Source organism: Mya arenaria, chromosome 11 (assembly GCF_026914265.1).
Source record: "Mya arenaria isolate MELC-2E11 chromosome 11, ASM2691426v1".
In the NCBI taxonomy this organism is placed as follows: domain Eukaryota; kingdom Metazoa; phylum Mollusca; class Bivalvia; order Myida; family Myidae; genus Mya; species Mya arenaria.
Genome location: NC_069132.1, coordinates 66,036,537 through 66,063,304, shown reverse-complemented (window position 1 = coordinate 66,063,304; position 26,768 = coordinate 66,036,537). Strand labels below are relative to the sequence as shown.

General features: G+C 35.2%; 1 protein-coding gene across 1 annotated transcript in view; it reads right to left on the bottom strand.

The window, feature by feature from the left end:
* Positions 1-26,768, bottom strand: part of LOC128208704 (kinesin-like protein KIF16B) — a 56,059-nt gene that overhangs the window by 26,232 nt on the left and 3,059 nt on the right. Inside the window, exons 3-10 of the mRNA XM_052912252.1 lie at positions 24,624-24,737; positions 17,678-17,794; positions 14,605-14,637; positions 9,905-10,085; positions 9,257-9,326; positions 8,117-8,189; positions 6,932-6,999; positions 2,251-2,357 (exon numbers count right to left, since the gene is read on the bottom strand). Coding sequence (XP_052768212.1) covers positions 2,251-2,357; positions 6,932-6,999; positions 8,117-8,189; positions 9,257-9,326; positions 9,905-10,085; positions 14,605-14,637; positions 17,678-17,794; positions 24,624-24,737 — 763 coding nt within the window. The remainder of the gene's footprint in view (positions 1-2,250; positions 2,358-6,931; positions 7,000-8,116; positions 8,190-9,256; positions 9,327-9,904; positions 10,086-14,604; positions 14,638-17,677; positions 17,795-24,623; positions 24,738-26,768) is intronic.

The following is a 26,768-nucleotide window of genomic DNA, read 5'->3' as shown; positions in this document are numbered from 1 at the left end:
TTGATTTTCATTGTTGTATATCTTCTTTAGCTATTTGTATACAAGGTAAACAATTATAAAACAGTTGACAATAAGCAACATTAGACTACCTTTGTCACTGTAAAGTAATAAACCAATATCAAAGTTTTAACAATAAAACCTAATAAGAAAATCATGGCTAGTAACCTTTGAAATACAATTTAAAAGAGATTTTATGACATTTTCGTTTCAACTTACTATGTTAACTACATAAGCAACAGAACATGTACCATCAAGATGGGTCAGTTGTTGAGGTGCCATGGATACTGTTTTATGGCAACCAAGCAGTACCGGTATTATAAGGGAACAACAATCTTGTCCCTTATCATACTGCTACTTTTACTTCTCAAATAAACTTCAACAACTGGACATCTTGTACTTTTTACAGGTAAGAACTATTTTGTTGTATTTTTCTATTAAACATTTCTTATTTGATTTGATAAAGATCGTTGACTTATTTTCTATGTAATATTTTATTTAATGCTTTTTAGTGATTATTTGATTTGTAAATAACTTGAATATATAAGATACCTTTTTCATTTAATTCAAGTATATTGTAATTACTTAGCATGTTTTCCTCATTTGGTACTCTCATATATCAAGCGAGTTTTCCCCATGAAGTTATCACTTTATGTTAATAATGAATTGTAAGTTTTCATGTTTTAGATATTGAAACATTTATATTGTATTGTATATAGATCATACTGCTACTTTTACTTCTCAAATAAACTTCAACAACTGGACATCTTGTACTTTTTACAGCTATCCTTTAAACAACCGAATCAACACCAACCTCGGCAAAACAGAATTAACAAAGAAAAACCTTGGTAAAACATCAAGGTGGAGAGAAACATTTCAGGTTTTAATCTGTGAACAAATTTTGGTAAGACTCAGCTCAGCATCACAGTTTATCTTAACCATCATCTACTGTTCATCATAGGGCACCCTACTCCTGAAGTTTTACCGTCTTAAGTGACAAGCCAATCTCTCTGTTGCTGCGCAAACAGGCCAATGTCTACAAACTACCAGACCTAAGGACAGACAGAACATATAAAAGCTCAATGAGAAAACAGCAGACAGCTCAATGACAGAACTACTGACGGCTGACACCTCAATGACAGAAAACTGGCATCTCTATGACAGAACAACACCCATCTTTATGACAAAAGAACAGATGGCTCAATGACAGAACTTCTGACAACTCAATGACAGAACAACTGACAACTCAATGACAAAACAACAGACAACTCAATGACAGAACAACTGACAGCTCAATGACAGAACAACTGACAACTCAATGACAGAACAACTGACAACTCAATGACAGAACAACTGACAACTCAATGACAGAACAACTGACAACTCAATGACAGAACAACTGACAACTCAATGACAGAACAACTGACAACTCAATGACAGAACAACTGACAACTCAATGACAGAACAACTGACAACTCAATGACAGAACAACTGACAGCTCAATTACAAAAACAACTGACAACTCAATGACAGAACAACTGAGAGCTCAATGACAGAACAACTGACAGCTCAATGACAGAACAGCTGACAGCTCAATGACAGAACAGCTGACAGCTCAATGACAGAACAACACCCCTCTTAATGACAAAACAACTGCCAGCTCAATAACAGAACAATTCCCATATTAACAACAAAAGAACAGAGGGCTCAATGACAGAACAACAGCCATCACAATGACAGAACAACACCCATCTCAATGACAAAATAACAGATGACTCAATTACTCAATGACAGAACAACTGACAGTTCAATGACAGAACAACTGACAGATCAATGACAAACCTACCAACAGTTCAATGATAGAAGGACTGGCAGAACAACTGACAGCTCGATGACAGATCAACTGCCATCTCAATGACGGACCTACCAACAGCTCAATCACGACACAACAGACAGCTATATAACAAAAAACAAACAGCTCAACCTGACAGAACAAATGGCAGCTGAATTTGCAGAGCAACTGACAGAAAGGCTAAACAACAAACTAACAGCTCTTAACGGACAGTGCAACTGATATCTTGACTTATCTCTGTATTTCAAAAGTTGACATTAAAAGCTTAGAACACCATCTTCTTCTCCCTTCTGTTAACTCTCATTATTTCATGAACTATTCTTTCTTAATGATTGCCAGTCATATTCAGAACTCAAGAGCATTGTAAGTAGTAAGAATACCCCCTCTTATAAATTACTAACCTAGAGTTTTGATGACATATCCGAGAGTGACAAGTGACTTGTTGATATTGGCCCCCTCTGTGAGTCGCTTCCTGAAGTCGGGTTTTGAGCTTGGATCTGCACGCTCACTGAAAAATACACCATTACAATATAACAACTAGGTTTGTCTTTTGCATGAAATTTTGAGAAAATGCTTCAATATATGTCCCTTTAAATATACTTTTTACATTAAAGATATTCCACCTGTCACAATGACGTTTAATTCGCATACATTGTGAAAAGACGACATGCTTTCAAAAAATAAAACCAACATTTTTTTCTTTCTAATATGGGTTAAATATCTTAAGTAATTGAAATGCAAATGTTTGAACAAAAACTCAATCAAAGCAATTTCACATTCATATTTAAGCATTCGTGTACCTTTACCACATACCAAACTGGCCCTTTGTTACCTAGAACCCCTACTTACACAGGTGTTAAAGGGTACAGAGATATCGCAACATTTCTTTGACAAGTGCTGGCCATTTTAAATATGCTGCCAATTTCACTGTTGTAGCTAAGTAGATTGTATTTATCTGTTTCTGTGTTACCAAGCCACACCATGCTATTTAATATTTCACCCTTGATCCTAATCTGTGGCAATGACAGGCATATCAGAGAGCAGAAACTTGGATGAAGTTGCATTGTTGAAAATCAGAGAAGGTACTTTAAATAATGTGAAGATTTTGACAACTCAAAGTGTTTTAAAACAAGTCAATAAAGTAAATGGGCTTATGGGTTAAGAAAGCAAGTGGTAAGTCACATGACTATCTCCCCATACCCTCCTCCCCCAACCACAAAGTAATAAATGATGTTTTTGAAGGAGGTTAAAAACAGGTAACAGATGCACCGTTGCCAGTGCTATACAAAGTACACTAGCCCCAACCCCATCCCCATTCCTCAACTGGATACAACAATGATTAACTTACCCCCTCCCCCATCCCCAATCCCATTCCTCAACTGGTATACAACACTGACAATCTTACCCCCTCCCCCATCCCCATTCCCATTCCTCAACTGGTATACAACACTGATAAACTTACCCCCTCCCCCATCCCATTCCCAGTCCTCAACTGGTATACAACACTGAAAATCCTACCCCCTCCCCCAACCTCATCCCCATTCCTCAACTGGTATAGAACACTGATAATCTTACCCCCACCCCCCATCCCCATTCCCATTCCTCAACTGGGTTCAACACTGATACACAAACAACCAGTCCCATTCCTCAACTGGGATACAACACTCATACACTTACCCCCACCCTCATCGCCAGTCCTAAAATGGGATACAGCACTCATACACAAACCCCCAGTCCACTTCATCAATTGGGATAAAACACTCATACACTAACCCCCAGCCCCATCCCCATTCCTCAACTTGAATACAACACTCATACACTTACCTCAGCCCCATCCACAGTCCTCAACTGGGAAACAACACTCATACACTTACCCCCAGCCCAATCCCCAGTCCTCAACTGGGATACAACACTCATACACTTACCCCAGCCCCATCCCCAGTCCTCAACTGGGATACAACACTCATACACTTACCCCCAGCCCCATCCCCAATTCTCATCTGGGATACAACACTGATACACTAACCCCCAGCCCCATCCCCAGTCCTCAACTGGGATACAACACTCATACACTAACCCCCAGCCCCATCCCAAGTACTCATCTGGGATACAACACTCATACACTTACCCCATGCCCCATCCCCAGTCCTCAACTGGGATACAACACTCAAACACTAACCCCCAGCCCCATCTCCAGTCCTCAACTGGGATACAACACTCATACACTAACCCCCAGCCGCATCCCCAGTCCTCAACTGGGATACAACACTCATACACTAACCCCCAGCCCCATCTCCAGTCCTCAACTTGAATACAACATTCATACACTAACCCCCAGCCCCATCCCCATTCCTCAACTTGAATACAACACTCATACACTTACCCCCACCCCCATCCACAGTCCTCAACTGGGATACAACACTCATACACTAACCCCCAGCCCCATCCACAGTCCTCAACTGGGATACAACACTCATACACTAACCCCAGCCCCATCCCCAGTTCTCAACTGGAATACAACACTCATACACTTACCCCAGCCCCATCCACAGTCCTCAACTGGGAAACAACACTCATACACTTACCCCAGCCCCATCCCCAGTCTTCAACTGGGATACAACACTCATACACTTACCCCCAGCCCCATCCCCAGTCTTCAACTGGGATACAACACTCATACACTTACCCCAGCCCCATCCCCAGTCCTCAACTGGGATACAACACTCATACACTTACCCCCAGCCCCATCCCCAGTCCTCAACTGGGATACAACACTCATACACTAACCCCCAGCCCCATCCCCAGTCCTCAACTTGGATACAACACTCATACACTTACCCCCAGCCCCATCCCCAGTCCTCAACTGAGATACAACACTCATACACTTACCCCAGCCCCATCCCCAGTCCTCAACTGGGATACAACACTCATACACTTACCCCCAGCCCCATCCCCAGTCCTCAACTGGGATACAACACTCATACACTAACCCCATCCCCAGTCCTCAACTGGGATACAATACTAACCCCCAACCCCATCCCCAGTCCCCAACTGGGATACAATACTAACCCCAACCCCATCCCCAGTCCTCAACTGGGATACAATACTAACCCCCAACCCCATCCCCAGTCCTTAACTGGGATACAATACTAACCCCCAACCCCCATGCAGTCCTCAAATGGAATATAAAATAAATTCCCCTCACACTGAGAAAAATATAGTATTTAATTCTTAAAAGCATCAGAATATTAGATTTCAAAAAAGTAGAAAACACATGTTTGAACTTAGTTCAATAACCTGATTTCACAAATATTGACATCATTCATTGGGGTGAGTATACCCTATCAAAATAAATAAGGCCAAGTATTGAAAGAAAAAGCTCAAACTTCTTGAGACTAATTCAGTATCAGCATTTTTGATTCAACTTTTTCATTTAAAGAGTGTTTACATTTTTGAGTTGTGCCTTTCAAAAAAATTGTTTTCTAACACACAGCTTAGGAAAATAAGCATGAAACGTCTTATTCAAATGTTTAAGAAGACTTCGGCCCACAAAATCACTGAACAAAAAAATCACCGAATGGAAGATATTTTCGAGTACTCAAATACTTTTTTCACTTGAATATTTAGCTATCTTTTAACATGTAAAATATAACTATCATGCATCATTCAGGACTTGACTCTAATCCATATTCAATGTAGGATTCGCAGATGGTAAAACAAATATTTAAGTATTTGCATTTTCAAGAGCCCCAATAAGTTAACTCCTAAGACCATATTACATAAAATATATCATCTACATAAAATCTATTTTATTGAAAACATGGCTGTTATGTCAAAGAGTTATTTAGCCTAACTTTAAATTTAAAATTTATGTTTTCTTTCAAGCACTGAAAATACTTTCTTATCTTTTAATATATATATACCCGTGTACCATATTGATAAAATTCAGGTCAGATTTAAAACTCAGTCTGCAAACTTCAACTTTTAATACTGCAAAACTGAGATAAAATGCTTAGTACAAATATTTTCCCTTATAGTTAATAAAATGTAGGCCAAAAATTCATTAAAAAATAGTACTGCATGTAGTGTATACAGTGATTTTTGGTGCAATTTACTGCCTTCTAAAGGCATAAAGCAGCACTTAAACTGTCTCGATACAAAGCCATCTTTTATAGGTAGGACAGCGGAATGTCAACCTGCTGAGGAAGGGTTCTGAGTTTGATTCCCACCAGATGCACTCAGACATTAGCTATCTTTTATAGCTAGGACAGTGAAGTCAACCTGCAGAGGAAGGGTTGTGAGTTTGATTCCCACCAGATGCACTCAGCCATTAGCTTTCTTTTATAGCTAGGACAGTGGAAAGTCAACCTGCAGAGGAAGGGTTGTGAGTTTGATTCCCACCAGATGCACTCAGCCATTAGCTATCTTTTATAGCTAGGACAGTGAAAAGTCAACCTGCAGAGGAAGGGTTGTGAGTTTGATTCCCACCAGATGCACTCAGCCATTAGCTATCTTTTATAGCTAGGACAGTGGAAAGGCAACCTGCAGAGGAAGGGTTGTGAGTTTGATTCCCACCTGATGCACTCAGCCATTAGCTTTCTTTTATAGCTAGGACAGTGGAAAGGCAACCTGCAGAGGAAGGGTTGTGAGTTTGATTCCCACCAGATGCACTCAGCCATTAGCTATCTTTTATAGCTAGGACAGTGGAAAGTCAACCTGCAGAGGAAGGGTTGTGAGTTTGATTCCCACCTGATGCACTCAGCCATTAGCTTTCTTTTATAGCTAAGACAGTAGATGTTGACCTGTGGAGGAAGGGTTGTGAGTTTGATTCCCACCAGATGCACTCAGCCATTAGCCATCTTTTATAGCTAGGACAGTGGAAAGTCAACCTGCAGAGGAAGGGTTGTGAGTTTGATTCCCACCTGATGCACTCAGCCATTAGTGTGGTAATATATCACACCACATGAACATCTCAGCTAATGCCAACATTGTTCAACAACAACACCAAGGCTATAACAACACCTTTACATTCATTTTGAAAAAAACAGACACTATATTGTTTAGATATGAAAACTCGGGTACCTTCCAGCCAGATCGACAAGGTTGATTTTGCTGACAATCTCACTGGGACGGTTTTCCTCCAGTCGAGCCTGAAATAACAATTTACCATTTTTACGATACAACATATTAGCATTTAAATTAATATATTTCGTTTATCTAAATCATATTTATTTTGCACCTATAATACCTTCCCACAGAACTCTTTCTTTGCTATAAGTAAAAGCTGTCACAGGAACATGGCAAATGTCCCATATTGGACTTTGTCAGACTAAAAATCAATTAAACTGTAAGATTAGCGCAACCTTGACCGTTGAGGGAACAGCACGATTACTAAGCAAAGGGTGATAGACCTTCTGATGCTGCTGTTCAGTAATATGAAGTTCTATTGAAATTCGAATAAAATCGAATAAGTAAATTACAGTCGATACTCAGGAAAGTGCATGCTTTTTAGAATTAAAAAGATAACTCACAAAATCATGTAAAATGGTTGTTATACTGTGTGTCCGCGCTTTTTTGCGCTCAGTACAAAACAATAAATTACTTAAAACATTCAGATTTAAGTATTTCCTTCGATGATGTGAGACTGATACTGAAGATCGCTATAATCCATTGACTATGACACTAATTTGCATATAAAATATATATTTTACATTACAAATAACTGAAAATAAACTGTAAATAAATAAGTAAAAAATAACAACGGTGCGTGCAAATTGTTCCGGACAAAAAAAGCAAAAACAAAGGTAAGCTATTTTGCGGTTACCCGGACCAGATTTTGTCCGGACACAAGGACAGTTTGCTCGAGAAGAATGTTAAGCATAAAAAATACCTTCAATAAAATGCAGATTTTGCGGGTCTAAATTTTAGTTAAAGAAATTCAGAAAAATAGGGTAAATACAGAAGTTTAAAAATCAATGCAGCCTATTGATATGAACAAGTGCAATTTTTTTTAAAGATTGATATCAACAAGTGCAATTTTTTTTAAAGACTCTTTTTAGTTAATACGTGCGGTGCGGCAAATCCGATGAACAAATGCTCAATTTGATGTGCCTTTAGAAGTTTTATGCAGCATCAAATATAGATTGTTTGGAAGCAATGCTTTAGATGATAATAACAACAAAGCAATGAGGATATCTTGACTTTATCCTTGGCAAAACAAAAGAGTTAAAAATGGTGATATTCCTTGTAATTTAAATCATGAAGAACCTGTGTAAAGTTGATGGTAACAATAGCATGGCTTCGGGAACTCTGGTCATGCATGTACGTCTCTGCTGTGACTCTGAAGGTGAAAAAATAAATAACGGTAAATTAAAATGAAAGTTTTGTTTCATCCAAATTCATATTTGGTATCTGACTGAATTAAAATGATTGGTTTCAAAGAAACAGAAATAAGGCACTCAGGTTAACAACTTAATGTAAAATTTAACATGTATATGTGATTCTTTTATCAACTTCATTAAATGCTTGGATCATTTCGTAATAGTCTTTTTGTGGATATTGCCCGTTGCATTACATTTAACACTGGACTCATAAATCAATCAATCTGGAAATGAACAATCTCTGTAACAACATTTGTGCAAAATCTTGCTAAAAACGGTATTGGCAAAAAGGGTCATGAATGAATGCAAAATATCAAAGAATCTTTTAAAGGGGCTATACACCAGATGGTCTTGAAATGTCAAATACATTATTTTCACAAAACAAGCCTAGAATTGCCAGTATGAGACGATAATAAATCATTTGACATGATGAAAAGAATATAATGTCGCTGTCTCAGCTGAGTTTAAAAAATAGCCCATTATGGTTTTCCAGTTTATAGTGTGTATATTTAGCATGTGAAAGTCATATGATAGTACAGATATATATGTATGGACGCTATTTTTTAATAAACCAGGGTTTAAGTGGTTGACAATAACCTAGTAAATTTTGAATTGGAATAATATGCCAATACTGCAAAAGATACATGTGGCTAAGGGATGTGATACATAAGGAAGAAAGACTCATTGCATTGTTCACAAGGATACCAATTTTATGTCAGATTTTAACAAAAAAAATAATTCTTGCAATGGTTTCATCTGGTGTTTAGTCCCTTTAAGTGACATTGTCGGCAAAAATGAGTCCACAGTGGAGGGTTGAGTGACTTTTCCAGTGTTTAAAAGGTATGCTGCCTCATAAGCAATCATAGCTATTTTTAAATATCTTTCAAACATTTCTCTTACTCAATTCATCATATTGTTATTCAGAACAATTGGTTTAATTTCGATGTTTGTTTCTACAGTGAATATTTCCACTGGACTCATTTTCACAGATTTATAAAGCGCACAATTATCGCAAACTTCTCGTCACCTGTGTTCATTTCCCTTCTCCAGTAATGCCTGGATTTCTTCGTTGTCCTTCACACGATGCCATGACAACCCTGAAAAGGCAAAACAAGATTTATAAATTAATTTACACAAATAAGAAACTTAATTCCATGACAGGTTTTCATACTCTATAGCATTAAAATTCATTTTCATACTTGTTTATATCAGAAACCAAGCAAAAATTATACATGGTAAGCCTTAATTTATGAAACAGGTTAAGGAGTTTCTTAAAATTGAATAACAGAAAACTTAGGTAATAGTTTGAACTAATTTAATTAAGCTTGATTGTGACAATAGCTGACAGCTTATAGATTCACGCTAAAGTCTGTTTCTTGGGTAGGAACGAGGGACGAGTGCTGGTGTTAATGGTTGGGAACCCACAACCTCTTGGGTGAGTGTTGGCCACCAAAACCACTCGACCACTCTCACCATTACAGAATTCTTATTACATTTCAAGTATTTATTTTAGGAAAGATTTGTTTGCAACAAATACAATTTTAAGGCAAAAATGAAAAGAAACATTAGTCTGCAAAGATTTTGAAATAATTTTGCCACAACTATTCCTCTTTTCCTCGAGAAAAAAGCGAATTCTATGGTGTGTTTGTTGGAGAGTTTTTTCCCAAAATACAACCTTTGACATATGGTCCTTCCTTCGGATGTTCCCTGACTTTAAGCGAGTAGTTTTCATTCTGTCGTAGCAGATCGGGCTGGAGAAGGTCCCGGACACGCTCGTTGTAAATCTCAAAGTAGCTGATGTCGATACGACTAGTGACATGGTCATCTCCGCTGTCTTGGATATGCTCAAATAAACCCTGGAACACACAAAATAATTAAAAGTTTTTGAAAATCATTATAAGTTTTATTTTATTTTTATAAACCACTGCTTTATGTAAATATTTCAAATGTCATCCACACTTATCTTAAGAACCATTAGTGAACAATATGAATGTGTTTTAAACATTGAACCAATTGTTCAGAGCTTTGTTAATATTAATGACGTTGTTAACATCATAATTGTTAACCGTGCGATATTTAATGCTTTTGGAGTTTCATGGATACACGAGTGATCTGCAGTATTCTAAACAAGATTTGACTCAACTGTTTCAGCTGTACTTGCTTTGTATGAACATATGATCACATCATCTACAAGTTAACATTTCAAAGTTAACAACGATCCCATTAACAACGTTGTTAATTTTAACAAAGTGCTGATCAATTGGCTCATTATTTATTTAGTTCAAAACTTTTTCAGCAAATTTGGAAAATATATAAAAGACCATTAATAATATGCAATTAGCTTAAAGATGCACTCTTACTCCCAAATAAGATTTACCACAATTAATAATATTGTTTTAATATTCCAATAAGGATGAATGAATGTCGACAACAATGGTTCTTATGAAGGAAAGTGAGTTTAATTTGAAAGAAATGAGTATAAAACACAGTATTTCTACCTTATGAGACTATAGTAAATCAAAGTAAATCTTTTAGCATTCACCAATCATTTAATATGTTTGCGCTTTCTGCTATTAAATACACGGTTATAATCTTGTTATAAGTAAGAAATATTTTCCATAAATGCATTATTTAGTTAGTATAGTTAAAGGTTTATCAGTCAAAATTAATGTTTGTTATACATGTGTATGTATTTATTTTGAAATAAGAGCGTTACTTTAAGATTGAAGCTAGAAATAAGATGGCAAAATTCCTTTTAATAAATAATGTAATTTGTTCGATACAGATCAGGTTAATTGCTTCAATTTGATCAGAATATAGTTCTGTTCATTTCACCCTTGGGCAAAATTTTGCTGTAGATAGAAAACAGATCTAAACTTGGTTAACGATAAGTAAAAACTGGAATTTCACTATAAGGCAATTGCTGTAGGTAGGAAACTGATCCAAATTTAGCCCGAATAAATTGAAAGGTGCTAAATAACGAAAATGGCAGATAAAAACTATGTATTGAAAGATTTATTGAAATAGTAATCGCCAATTAGATATCTGTGAAAAATTAAATACGCGAGAGCAAGAGTGATTTAGCATAGGAAGGTTTGGTAAACAAACAAGTCAAATCAATTTTCTCTTTTAATACCGTCTCGAACTGATACGATTTAGAACATAATCGGTAAGTTGTGACAAATAGGTGGGTCTTTCGCGACAGTTAAGACCCGGGCTTAATTAAGCTCTTACGGAGTGTTGAGGTGACTTTTGACCAAATTTTAACAAGATTTGGTGACCTTAGGGCCTATCACAGATTAGAACTTTAATATTGACTAACATTGCTGACTAATTTAAAAACCACTGACGATCCAACACAACAAAATGTTACCAAAGTTATCGTAATTGGCTTAAACAAGGATAAGATGCGAGAGAAAATACTAAGAAAATTGGGTAAAAGCCGTCAATTTTATATCAAGTACAAACAAAAATAATTGAATCACTTATTCCAAGTCGATCAAATGAATTATTATTTTAAATATCTACAGCCAATGGGCTTGCCTATTGGCCCCAAATAAGTACTATGCTCAATCGTTGCCGTTTTACAACTTTACAGACATGACATCATAATTTAGTTTAGCTCCCCACCCGCTGAAAACATGTACTAATCTAAGCCAGTTAGAACATCATAGTGTAAAATCATAATGACTAAGAATGGGCTTGATCGCTTCTAAGCAAGTTAGAACATCATAGTGTAAAATCATAATGACTAAGAATGGGCTTGATCGCTTCTAAGCAAGTTAGAACATCATAGTGTAAAATCATAATGACTAAGAATGGGCTTGATCGTTCCAAAGCCAGTTAGAACATCATTGTGTAAAATCATAATGACTTAAGAATGGGCTTGATCGTTTCAAAGCCAGTTAGAACATCGATCATTGTGTAAAATCTTTATGACTAAGAATGGGCAATTGATGGCTTCATTAACTGCTCCAAACCCCTTAATGAAGATTTTCTGAAGCATTATTTTAAACTTACGACCGAAAGTATAAATGCAAGAACTATAATCATATTCAGGGGGAATAACTCCGTATTACCTCCAGTAGAATTAGGTAACGAGTACAAGAAGTATAAATTGTTGTTGGTGAGATCTTTGGAATGGACCTAATATTCATTTCATTACAATTATGTTTGTATATAAACATTTTTTGCAAGAATAACATATTCACTTAAAATGTTGTAGATTTGATACAGGCATTCAAAAATGTTCAAGACGCATTTTAGACAACATGATTGAAAACTTCCAAGTATTAATGTGTTTTTTTTAAAAAAGAGAATATATTTTGACCTCCATTAAGCACATATAAGGTATGGAACAAAAATCTCCTTTCAACCCCACAGTGTATTACCACTCTTGAATGTTTGTAAATAATTTAAACAAATATTTACATTTAAGTTAAAGTTCTCCACAAATCAAAGGTATTTACAACATCTATATATTTTTGTAGTTTACAGAGCTCAACTTTTCAGAAATCAAAGACAGATTGAAAATTATTCAAACATTAAAGTAAAAAAAAACTTCAAAGATTTGTTTGCGTTTTAAGCAACTTTGTATAAATACAGCTGTGGTAAGATTTATAAACTTCATAAATAAAAACATTCATGTTAATAATAGATAAAAAATAGCTACACTAAAGTTTTTTTTAAATGATTTAACAGACTTCCAGCTTAAAAATATAGGAAAATGCATAATCAGAGTAATTTTATACATTATGAAGCCTGTAATTTGGGTTGATTTTAATCAAATGAACCCTAATTCTAAATTATTGAAAACATGAGACCTAAATCAGTCAAAATTTTACCAGGTTTTATTTACAGAAGTAATTCAAACTGACCATTGTTTAAACATTTAAACGTCCTGACTTGCAACCCTCACCGAATTTCAAAACCAAGGGACCCCCATTATAGGTGAAAATTATTGCTCTTAAATCTTGAAACATTTCGCTTGACAGCTGTATTGTTTCCATATTTGTCTAATATTCCCACTTTGCAGTTTGGTGATAAAATGAGTTAAATTAACATCATTGAATATGCTACATAGGGCACTAGTTCAAAATTATACCTACGCTGCTAATCGAGAAAACTTTGTATACAAATATTGCCCTGATAGCCGACTTTGAATGGTTGAAATGCTATAATCAAATTCAACTTATTCATTTGATAAATTTTGATCAAAGGTCATCCCATTTTGATTTGTTTGGTAACTTGAAAATATTTGATAAAAATTGTACAAGAAAAACACATATACGCCTTTTAAAACCACTATTCCAAAACATAAAACCCTTGGACAGCGTTCTTTTCTACAAGACCTAACAAAATATGTATGTTTCAGGTTTAACAGACTGAACTTACTTTTTCATAGTAAATAAACAGAATAAATAAATCAAAATATAAAAATGATTTTTTGTTTATTTAAAAAATTGGCTCTGCAAAAGAGACGAAAGTGTAAAACAGTAAAGTTCTAGCCTGCATGTATATAAGCCAAATATAGTTATTAACCTAAAATGCCAAAAAAAATCAATTTACCATCCCATCTCACGAAAAACTTCCTATCCCCCAGTACCTGAGCCCAATTGTTTGCAGGCTGTTCAACCAGAAAAAAATATAAATATTTTTTAGGACTAATCTATCTTTTTTTTCTCGACAAATGGTAAATGTAAGTATATATATTTAGGATTTTCGCTATACCTTCTACTTAAAATTAATCAAAGGTACTTGACCTTCGCCAACGCCAACATAGAAATGTTCAAGCCCTTGGTAAGATATAAATGTTTCAATCAATGGTTATATGTGTAATTTATTGCAAAATATATTACTTAAGACTTTTCAAAGCGCATCTTATTGACAGGAATGGTATTAGCACAGGTCATTTGTATTCTCCTTTTAATGAAAACGAAGGGTTAAGTCTCTAATATATAATACATATTCTTTTCAATAAAAGATTAAAAGAACCAGCACTTTCTTTAAAAGTATCATATCTGAAAAACCAAGCCTAAGAGAGAGGCAATATTATAACCCCAATAAAAATGTCAGTGGATCGAATACCAGTGGAATACCACTGTATTCCAGTGGTAATCATAAATACACTTGAATTCCACTGAAATACCAGCGGTAAACGTTTAGTTCACCAAAATTTACCGCTGGTATACCACTGAAATACCATTGGCTAAATACCACCAGCATACCACTGGTATTCCAGTGGTATACTGCAGACATTATTACTGGGGAACCTATCAAATCTTTAAGGGCATGCACCTGCGTGAATACATGGATATTAAAGTATACACTAACCCATGTTATGTTCGAAGGTTATAATAATTGTAAAATACAAACCTCACAAATTCTTGGAATGAGCCCTACGTCACCCTGAAATCAGAAGAAAAAATACACAAATGTAATAAAAGATCAATGTCAAATATAAAACTATATAAATATCAATTTATTAACTAATATATTGTTTTAAGCTTAAATGTGTCTGGGATTACAAGATGGAAGCTAATTCAATTGTTTAGAAATTAAGGTTTCAATATTGTCATTAATTGATTTTATATTAAGTTGGTAATTTAATGTTCAGTGTGTGAGTAAATAGACATTTTCTGCTAAAGGATTAGATTAAAAGTAAGCATTCTATAGGGTCCACTAAAACAATAGGTCTGCAGACTGGCCTGGGCAGTGTCAGTGCCTACTTAATTGTTTGAAAGACCAGAAATGTAACACTCACTATTAAGAAAAGTGTTGATTAAATTAATATTTTGCTTACGAGAAAATTAATGCTCCAATCTCTAAATTGAATAATTGTCATTAAAAGAACCCTTGACTCGATTAATTATATAAAAGCAATCATGACTTCATTTGATTTGTAAAATAAATAACTTCCTGTATTAACTACAGAGGAAAAACCTCTAATTACTTTTACGCAAAAATAGACTTGGTGATTTGTATAACTGAAGATCGATTATTGCAAACGGACACCGCGTGATTAAATCAGAAGATGAAATTAAACCTTACATAACTTTTTTAAGTCCAATATGAAAGGGTTCGATTCAGCCAAATATGAATGTTTGTATTTGCGCAAACTTTACACCCTGGGAATGAATTACAACATCCCCGGCCTGCAGATTTATATTATAAAATCTTGACTTTTCACACTGATGTTTTTGATATACACTTATATTACAATTAATTAACATCCTTTTCCGACATTCTTAAAACATACTTAATGAATGTTAAGTGCTTAAGGCAAACATGCTTGCCAAAATATGGTTATTAATTCGCGTAAATATGCAAATATATCAAAACCTTTGCAAAAAGTTTCGCTGGTTTTTTCATCATTTCAATGCATATTAAAGACCCCATAGAATAACTTAAAAACCCAAATATAATTAGTTTGTATATCATTTTAACAAGATCATAAAATTACATTTTAATGCCAATATTTTTAAAAAATTGTAACTTCCAAAATTAACGACTGTTCTAAATGTATAGCAATTTACTATAAATTGTATTCCAGTGGTTGATAGAGATTTATCAGTGAAATGAAATTTTGTTACAGTGAAAATATCAAATTGATTTTTTTCACTGTTTTGAAATTTTAGCCTTATTCTCCTGCGAAAAATGTTCATGAAACTTTTCCAAAATTTTTAAATAAGTTTATGAACTGTGAAAGAATTTTTATGAATTTCATGAACCAAGTATTAAAGTTCATGAACTGTTATTGTGATAATTTATTAGTTCATGAACTTTTGACCAGTTACTTAATAGTTCCAAATCAAACATCAGCACGCCCAGGGAAAACAATTGGCACGTTATACTTACAAGTGTAATTAAATGACTTTTTACTCAAATTTTAGACATTTAATAAAAAAATTGTCTGTTTCAATGTAAGATTGTAATATATTTCATCTCGTGAACTCCAAAAGTCAAAATTTCGGCCACTCGTGAAATATTATCATTTGGTGCTCACTCGGTGAAATACATAACGATCTTACACTGAAACAAACAAATTATCCTCTAAAACACTTTCCATTAGCTGATCAAATAATGTTGCATGGGTAAAGGGTTTCAGAGCCCAGTGATATTCTGGGGGAAACCCCCCTCCCCCTCCTGAGGTTTTATACCACATAAAATTAACTGTAACATGTAATAATTGTTCTTCCGCAATTAAGCAAAACAGGCACATATTTTGAGCACTGAACATAATAAGAGTCTGGACATTAATACCCTTTTTACACAGAGAGTATGAACAGGAACAGCTGCGGAGTTATTTGTGTGTAGCCAGATGCTCCAAGGAGCAACAAAAAGACTTAAAGCAGTGGAAGCACTAACAAGAGAATGATGATACTCCAGCTACAGGTAAAAAATTCATCGAAATTTGGGAGTTTACGCTTAGAAGTGTTACTAAAGGTCAATGGCTGTGAATGTGGCTATTGCTGTCTAGAATGTTTGTTAAAGTCATTTAATTTCAATTGCTCAAAAGTAACGTTTTCTTGTTATTGATGTTGTTGTTGTTGTTGTTGTTGGGGGCCAGGGTCTTTCTGATTGTCATTTTGATTAAAATTTAGAATTTCAATTTTGCCTAGAAATGAGCAAGAATGCTTTGAAAATTATACAGCAAAGATCAATGAATGTTAAAAAGTTTGATTCTTGAAGAATAAACCAAATCTTCCATTCACAAACGCTTTTGGGTATCGAAATCCTTAAATTGAGGGGGGTTGGGGGATTATATCTCACTCTCTTGTACCTTTAACAATATTATGCTCCATTCTGCATGTTTGTTGTCAAAATCACTCGTGCCAGTTCCTCGATAAATAACTCCAATCAGTGTAAACTGAGTTACTCTGAGCCAATAATTGGTTCCATGTGAATTTTACATGGCACATATTGTTTTCTGCAGGTATTGGAGATAATTGCTCATTTTTTGAACCCGGGCAGACACACAAAAGCACATTTTAAGAAAATTTTGGCATGTTGCTGGTAAATTTCTGATATTAACCTTGAAAACAGATTATTTTCCAACAGAACGTAATTAAAGGGACTAGAAACGGCAAATACATTATTTCCACAAAAGGAGCCAAAATTGTCAACAGGAGCTACGTAGTATGAGGCCGATAATACATCATTTTTCACGATAAAATGAATTAACTTTGTTGCTGTCTCTCAGCCCGTTTTAAAATAAGAGCATAATGGTTTCCCAGATTATAATGTGTATATTTCGCAAGTAAAAGTCACTTTATTAGTACTATGAGATACATTATACTGACTCTAAAGACTGGGCCACATGTTGGTTTGGATAATCGATGTTTTACTTTTTTGCAATTCCATGATTTTTTTTTTCCAGTTATATTGTAAGCTGACATTATTATACCTAAACAAAACATTCTGTTATTTATGCTGTAAGCTGACTTACCGGATATCCCATCATTGTGTGTGTCTTGCCAGAGCCCGTCTGCCCGTACGCGAACACGCAGGCGTTAAACCCGCCGAACGCATTGTGGAGAACCTCTGCACCAAGATCATTGAAGACCTGAAATAGTTTGTAATCACACCTTGCCGAGGGTTGAATATTTTAAAGAGAAATTAAACAATACTTTTGGAATTTTATATGAGTACATGGGGGGATTCAGGAATTGATGTTAGAGGGGGCATAACTTAGGGGCGCATCCTTTTGACATGCGCCCCTCTCTCAGAACCGAAAGTATATGGTATAAACTGTTTGCATAGGGATTTGGGATTACTCCATCAAGAAAATTTGAACAATTTGTAGTCGGAAATGATAATGAGCGTATTACTTTTTTTTCTCCGATATTGACATAAAAAGTAAACTTGGACTATTTTAGAGGGGTTGCGCGCCCCTCTAAATCAACTAGTAGAGTTGATTAAATGTTATTGTTTTTTTACACATTAGCGTGATACAATCCATTTTGGCACTTTTGTTTACCCGTCCTTTACATGACTCAGTCATGCCTACCATAGGCTAAGACAGTGAATAAAAATTAATTTTGTCAAATGTGAACAAAATAGTTGTAACAATGATAAAACGTCATCACATGTCCAAATAAAAGCTGCGCCGTTTACATTTATAGTAAAATGTAACTTAAAGATGAAATGCTCTATTCTGCCGAGAGGCGTACCGTGTCGTTATATAGTAATGCATTTGAAAATGGAATGATTTTAGGCTTAAAATTAAAAAATTCTGTTTAAATAAGTATCTGACAGTTACAGTTTGGGCTTTTGTTCAGCAATTATAGCAAGTCAACTTCATCAATTTTATCAATATTTGAAAATAAAATTAATTATCGTCAGTATAAAATATGTGGACAAGTCTCTTTTTCATATTTTTTTTTACTAAAAATATATTTACCGAGGACAGTATCCATTCAATGCAGATTAAAACGACAAAATTTGCAAAATGTAAGGGCTAACAATTATATACATTATATATAATTATTGCTGAAGTAATTGTGCATGATACTGTTTTATTTCATAAAATAGGCTTATTTTCATATACAAAATAATTCCGATCTCTACAAAAAGAATTTCAAGTAAAGCCTTAATTTTAAGCTACACTCACATCCCGGATCAAAAGATATCTCAATCTGGGATGATCATAGGTGAATTTAAGTCTAACAGTTGCAAAACATAGTCACAGACCCAACATTTTTAGGCACCAGTCAACAGATGAATAATCGTTGGAGCAACATGGAGCAACATGGAGCCAAAACTGCGGTACCACCACGGCATCCATCCGTGTTCATCTGTCTTTTCCCATTATTAACTGTGTATGGTCCGGGGTGCTCCAGGGTTGATCCTTGTCCAACACGACATGCCGGATCGCCAAGGATCAACACTTTGTCACTACGGACCCACCCTGTTCCAACAGGGTTGCTTAACACGGACTGTCCTGGACTACCCCAAATTGAAAACTCCTCCTGGACAGTCCCTGACGTCTGAATAGCATTTATTTGTAATTTTAATATTACCAGGGCGGTGTCCCAGACCATCCAGGACCAGTGTCAGACAAGCCCAGATCCAATGCGGATCTTACACACTAAACTGACCCTTAGGATTGGCCAAATTTAAGTCGGGGATGATCCTTAACAGTACGGGAGGTCAATGTGACTGGGGCTTTAAGTGTAGAACAATGATATACAAATAGGTATCCCTTCCGAACAAAAGCTACATTCAACTGACAACAAATTGGTTAATAATTCATCAATAATCACCACTGATCAATTAAATTACAACTGGTAAGCGTGATCTCTGAACACAGTATGATGAAAACCTTCACATGGAAAAGAACAAAATTTCAAAAAAGAATACCAAATAATTACAGAAGTCTCATTTTAAAGGCTTTGTAATGACAATACTGAATAGAATATTAAACTGTTTAGGCCATCATTAAAAAAATGTTGGTTTGCTGTGCTCCGACCGACTCATTGAAATAAACCCCAACCCAATCTTTTTTATCGCTACCGCTGCCGTTTTTTGTTTGTTTTGTTTTTAAATTTTTATTTTTTTATTATTTTTTTGTTGTTGTCTCATTTCGTTTCTTTGGGCCAATTTCGCGTTTGGTCCTTTGATGCTCTACAGACCACAACCGTGTTGTACTGCCAATCTGCAAACCCTGCAATGGTTCTCTGGTTGAATTCTCAGTGCTGTTATCTAAAATATGCATGCCCCTTACATCAGACTTAGGGTCATATAGATTTGCCTTTGTCGTCTGTAAAAAAGAAAAAAAAATCCCTCCCTTACCTACCCACCCCAAAAATTGTGGGTAGGAGCACCGCAAACCAACATTTTTTTATTGATGGCCTTAATAATACATTTCTGTTCCAACTGAGAATTATGAATCATACTAGGATTGTCATGTTCAATTATGTAATACAATCAATTTTCAATCACATGAAAATATTTATTGATTGAGAATGAGACCAGATATTTTAATGACGTCAAGTTTAAAATTAAGACCTCAATTATTGACGAGTAAGTATCTTTGGTTTTGGGTGTGGTAAATTACAATCACCATATATATATGATAATAAAAACATGTAAAACCCTTTCAAATATGTAATTGTTGTAGTTATAAACGATATTTAAAACATGTGGAAAAAGACATTTTAAACATGCAATTTTCTGTAGACCTTAAGAAGCGCTTAGGAAAACACAATAAACCAGTCTTATTCTGCTCCGTTAAGTGTATGACAATGCTCGAACGGTGTTGTTCCTTAAAGTTAAATAAGGGCCGTAACTAAACAACTATACAAACAAGAGTTATGGGCCTTACTATACGTGTGTATTGTCTCTGGCAATATGTGTGCCATTAGTTTAAATATCTTGAACAGTGTTTGTCAAATTATGACCTTAAGGCTTTTGCACAATGATGTCGAAAACTACACGAAGGCTATGACAATAATCTCAACATGTTCTCCAATAAAACTGACTAGCTGAAAATACCATTATAGTTTACCTTAATTGACCCTTATATTTGTACATGAGTGACATTTCCGCCTCATTGTGGTTTTCCGATTATGAAAAAAGTATTGACAGGTCAATCATAAAACAATTTAGTGCTTATCAGCCCGGAAATGCCTCATTAACTTAATGATCACTTTCAACTGGTATTTAAATAAACACTATATTGTATTTCTCTACCTAGTAGCATATATATATCTATATTAACAGCAGTTGACTAAACTGCCCTTTAAAAACTCCAAGTGATTCAGAGCCAGAGGTGAGGAGGGGGGAATGAGGGAAAGGACCAGTTTCACTTCAAGAACAATAACAATAAATGTTTGGCCAGGATGGTTTGTGGGGGTAGTGAAATTAGAAATGAGAGTTTTTGCTTGAAACTCTATGGTCACTGCATCGATTATACTGGAAAGGGCATTCATCAAATGTCAATCAAACATAAAATTCCATCACAAGTTGTTTAATCAATTGAAAAGCGTTTTACAGGTAGTACACTTGTTTGTAAGGGTGGCTTTATTTGCACAGCCCACATCAGTTTCCGATATAAGATATAATTTCGAACAGGTTCGTACCAAAATGCCATATCATCGGTAAAAATGAATAAAAAATGAAATGGTGGTTTTATTATCAAATCTTTAATATTTGTTTTATTTGTTTGACTTTGGATAAGAATTCAATATAAAAGCTTATCAGACGGCGAACACTAAAACTGCAGGAATTTAAAGGCAATGTCAATTAGAGAAAGGCTTGACGCCTTTTTAAGTATTTGATTTTCTTATATTGGAACATAACTTAAATACCACTCAGATAAGCCATGGTCCAGAATCTCAGTTTTCAATGATTCAACTCTTCACATTTTCTTGTTGTTTATATATATATTAAAACTTTAAAAAATTGAGTATAAAATTGGGGTTAATAAAAAAAAAACATTATAACAAAGTAATCCAACTTTAATATATAATTTGAAGAACGCTTTAACACTAATTATAAGCACTAAGTCATCCAATTGACATTTTAAAATAACAACTGAAAAAAACTGGCATTATTTCTGTTTTTTTTTCTTATAGCCCTGCAGAAAATGATTTGGGACTATTTTAATTATATATATATTTTTATTTCATTTATATTATTTATTTAATTTTTTGAGGGAGGGGGAGTGGAGGGGGTAAACTCTAGCCTCAATTGTGAGTAATAATTATGTTCTTGTTTCGAAAAAAATGATATGATTTTTGTCATCTTGATTAATTTCATTATACAAGACCAGAATAAAATAATCCTGTTCAGTACATATATGCATGCCCTTTGAAAGGGAACTAAAATGTTCCTGTGTGTATAAACATTAGAAGCCTAGTGCTAACAGTCCATTTGTATCACCACTTAATGTCTGAGCACTTTGGAAAAAAAAGATAAAATAGGTTTTTCGTTTATAAGGAAAGAATAAAGTTAATCTCCTTGTTATAAAATCAACTCCCAGGAAGTTTTATGAGTAATCTTTATGTTTGACCGAAAAAATAACCATGTTTCTTAAGTATTTCAAGTGGAAGAAGTCTATTTGTAAGATAAAACATTCATATTACCCCATTTATATGAGAAGATGTACCCCAGGGGCAAATACCCACTGGCTGATTTGCCCTTGTAGGTATGGTTGCCCCAGGGGCAAACAGGTGCACATACACACATATACCCATTGGCAGATTAACTCTTGAGGGTATGGTTGTCCCAGGGGCAACATGTGCACATACACAGAAAATACCAACTAGCAGATTTGCCCTGTTGGATATGGTTGCCCTTGCACACATACAGACAAATATCAACTGGCAGATTTGCCCTGGTTGGTAAGGTTGCCCCAGGGGCAACATGCACACATACAGACAAATACCAACTGGCAGATTTGCCCTGGTTGGTAAGGTTGCCCCAGGGGCAACATGCACACATACAGACAAATACCAACTGGCAGATTTGCCCTGGTTGGTAAGGTTGCCCCAGGAGCAACATGTGCATATACACAAATACTCACTGGCAGATTTGCCCTTGAGGGAGTGGGTGCCCCAAGGTCAACATGTGCATATACAAACAAATGACCACTGAAAGATTTGCCCTTGTGGGTATGGTTGCCCCCGGGGCAAATGTTGGCCATATAAATGGGGTATATGATATAAAAAAAATCAATAAATTTGTCTTTTTTTAAGAGTTCAAAACTATGGTTGGTTAAGAACCAATAAGTAACCAGCTTTTAAACATCAACAGCCAATCTTAGGATAGTCTACTAGTCTAGAAATAGTTTTTAAGTGCAGCTGTTTTACATTTTTTTTTTTCTGTTCCATTTAATGCTTCTATCAAAGGTTGACGGGGATTTTCACATAGAACTTGTTCAGATATTACGTAAGTTGTCTAATTGACAGGTAATTAACGGTTTAGGTCTAAAATCTTAATTTTCGAACAGAAATATAAAAATCTACAATCTGATTTTTTGTCAGCAGTCTTGAATCATTGGTTTGCAGATATTTACGCAAAAATCCAAGACAAAATAGTAAAAAAAGTTGTAAAATGTTATATCAGTGAGAATGAACATTTAAAGTGTTAATTCTCAGGGGGGTTGGGGGTTCAGGAACAATATCTAGTCCGAAATGGTGCATTGTGGGTGTATGTTATATATGTTATTACTTATAGTAATCATGAACGAGCTTGGGGGGGGGGGGGGGTGCGAGGAGGGGGGGGGGCCAGGTCCAATTTTTGGGAAAATCTCTCTTTGAGATTAAAAATTATGTGGAAAAAATATCCTCTGCAATCAAATATGGTTCAAAGATTTCTTTCAATTTTTAATGTCAGTTTTTAAAAAAAAATTGTATCAGTATTATAAGTCTATAATTTTTTTGACTGAAAACTAATATATTGAACATGTCATATGGATCTGTTCCACTAACCTAAAAAAAGAGCAATATTTCTGTCGCTCTAATAAAATTTTAACCTTAAGTTCAATTTTAACCTCCAAGTTAGATTTTAATTGTTTTGATTTCAAAAACCTGCTATCAATATTAAACTGAGAGTTTCAAGGCAATAGATGTATTGGAAACTGCTTGAAAACGTGTGATCATTATGAAATACAATACTATTATACTTTCCCAATAAGATTTTTAGTAAGAAGATAATCTAAGAATAAAGAATTCAATGGAATAAGACACCTCAACAGACTTTGAAGTGCAACCCATAGCAGGTTTCTCACACCAGATATTATAGCATCAATGATATCTGGATAAATGTCTTAATAATAATCTAAATAAATAAATTAATCAGATTAAAACTAATAAAATACATTTAAATGGCCTGACATTTCAAATTTTATAGTTTCTTAATGTATGTGAACTGTGGCAGGGGTGGGGATGGGGGGAATTTCTGTATGAAATGTCACATATTTGCTTCATAAACATTAAAAAATGTCTTGATGAAAGTTTTCAATGTTTAACCCTGTTTCACGGTTATACTAAATTGTTCTTGTGGGATATGGAATGGCAGGGATCGGGGTTGAACCGTGATCAGGATGGAGGTCAGGCGAAATGGTTTTCTGAATTTGCTTCACGAAAGAAAGTCACACAAAATTCAATGTTTAAACATCATTCTCATTTGAAAATCTTAGATTTTCTTCAATGGAACCATAAAAACGTTTGTTTTAAGAAAATGACTCATTGTGTCACCAAAATTAGGTTTTTACGACAAATGTTGTTGTTTTTAACTGCGATATACAAGGCTAGACTGCATTAAAATTTACCACAATAAATTCATTCAATAGATCTATGCTTATAGAAGTTTGTATAGCCCATTTCGCACCCCTTATTGCTACAGTTCCTTGCGTAGGTTTGTATGCTACTCTTACTTGTAACACTCACCTGAGCCTGCGATGCGCATGGAGCGTTGCCTTGTACACTGTCGTACACATGGTCGAATGTGAAGTCGCGGGCACGTGCACGAGCTGTATCACCAAACTCTGGAACTCCACGGACCTGAAAAGAGGAAAAAATATTTCATAAGCGAATGAAACCCTACCCAACCCAACCCCTACCAAAACGGATATAAAAAAATACTAGGAATTACATTCACTTACGGAGTATCATTGGGATGAAATATCTACCATATTAAATATTTACTTTGAATTGAAAACAATTGTTACACTTTCGAAAAATTATTTTGAGAAGTTGTGTACTTTCCACATTTTCTGCTATATATATATATCAATTGCAGAAAAATCTGAATGGCAAAATTTTCCGCAGATGGAGCATTTAAGGGACACATTTTTTTTATTTGTAAATTCAAAGGGTAAAGATGATGCCTGAAATTTGGGATTTCGCCCAATAGTTGGTGACTACATGGATTATGATAATGGGTCAAATTTCACAGACCATTTACGGAGGCATGGTTTATTTGTCAAGTGACTTAAATAGTTTGTAAACAAATTGATTTATCATATCTGTACTTTAAAAGGTAAGGCCATTTAAACATTTAATTCAATATTCTCTAAAGGTGTCAAGTTTCCTTAATTATGAGGTCACAATATGTAAAGAATACCCTTTGAAAAAAAGGCGTGGGGCAAATGCCACCTATTATTTTTCGAGTTTTTAATTCAAATCACTTGGGTTTGAAGTAATATTTCAAAAACCTTCTCAGACTGTCACTCACATGTAGTTCCTTTTAAAAGTATTTTAACCACTTGAAATGTACTCACATTTAGAAATTACAGCTATATCTTGGAGTTTCAAATACTCCTTCATAGACTAGCTATCAAGGGCTATTTTAGTCATGGACAATCTATCGAGGGCTATGTGACAAGGACAAGCTATTGAGGGTGTAACCCCATTGAGTACCAAACACTCCTTCATGGACAAGCTATCGAGGGCTATTTTAGTCATGGACAATCTATCCAGGGCTAAGAGACAAGGACAAGCTATTGAGGGTGTAACCCCATTGAGTACCAAACACTCCTTCATAGACTAGCTATCAAGGGCTATTTTAGTCATGGACAATCTATCGAGGGCTAAGTGACAAGGACAAGCTATTGAGGGTGTAACCCCATTGAGTACCAAACACTCCTTCATGGACAATCTATCGAGGGCTAATTAAGTCATGGACAAGCTATCGAGAGTGTAACCGCCTTGAGTACCAAATACTCCTTCATGGACTAGCTATTGAGGGCTATTTTAGTCATGGACAATCTATTTAGGGATAAGTCTTGGACATTAGCTATCGAGGGTGTAACCGCCTTGAGTACTAAATACTCCTTCATGAACAAGCTATCGTGGGCTATTTTAGTCATGGACAATCTATCGAGGGCTAAGTCATGGACAAGTTATCGAGGGTGTAACCGCCTTCAGTAACAAATACTCCTTCATGGACAAGCTATCGTGGGCTATTTTAGTCATGGACAATTTATAGAGGGCTAAGTCATGGACAAAATATCGAGGTTGTAACTGCCTTTAGTACCAATTACTCTTTTAAGGACAAGCTATCGAGGGCTATTTTAGTCATGGACAATCTATCAGGTGCTAAGTCATGGACAATTTAAGCTATCAAGGTTGTAACTGCCTTGAATACCATCTACTCCTTCATTGACGAGCTATTGTGGGCTAAGTCATGGACAAGCTATCGAGATGTTTACCGCCTTCAGAACTAAATACTCCTTCATGGACAAGCTATCGAGGGTGTAACCGCCTTGAGTACTAAATACTCCTTTTTCTTAGAGTTCTCAATAAGTTTAGGTTGAACTGTCTCAAATGGTAAAATAACCGTCACGCTACAACTTAATCTAATTATAAATAATTCACAAAATATTAACCAGCCAAATCGCAATTTGAGCCGCCCATTTTGACCAGCAGCCGGGTCTTATCGAGTACTCTGTAAAGGACCCTTAGTACCTGCATACCAAATAGGGCGTTTCAATGTCAATAAACAAGTGATTTATCAGTTCTGAGTACTCCATAAAAGACCCATGAATACTCAGCTTACCCAAAAAAAGGGTTTCAATCCTAATTTATATATAT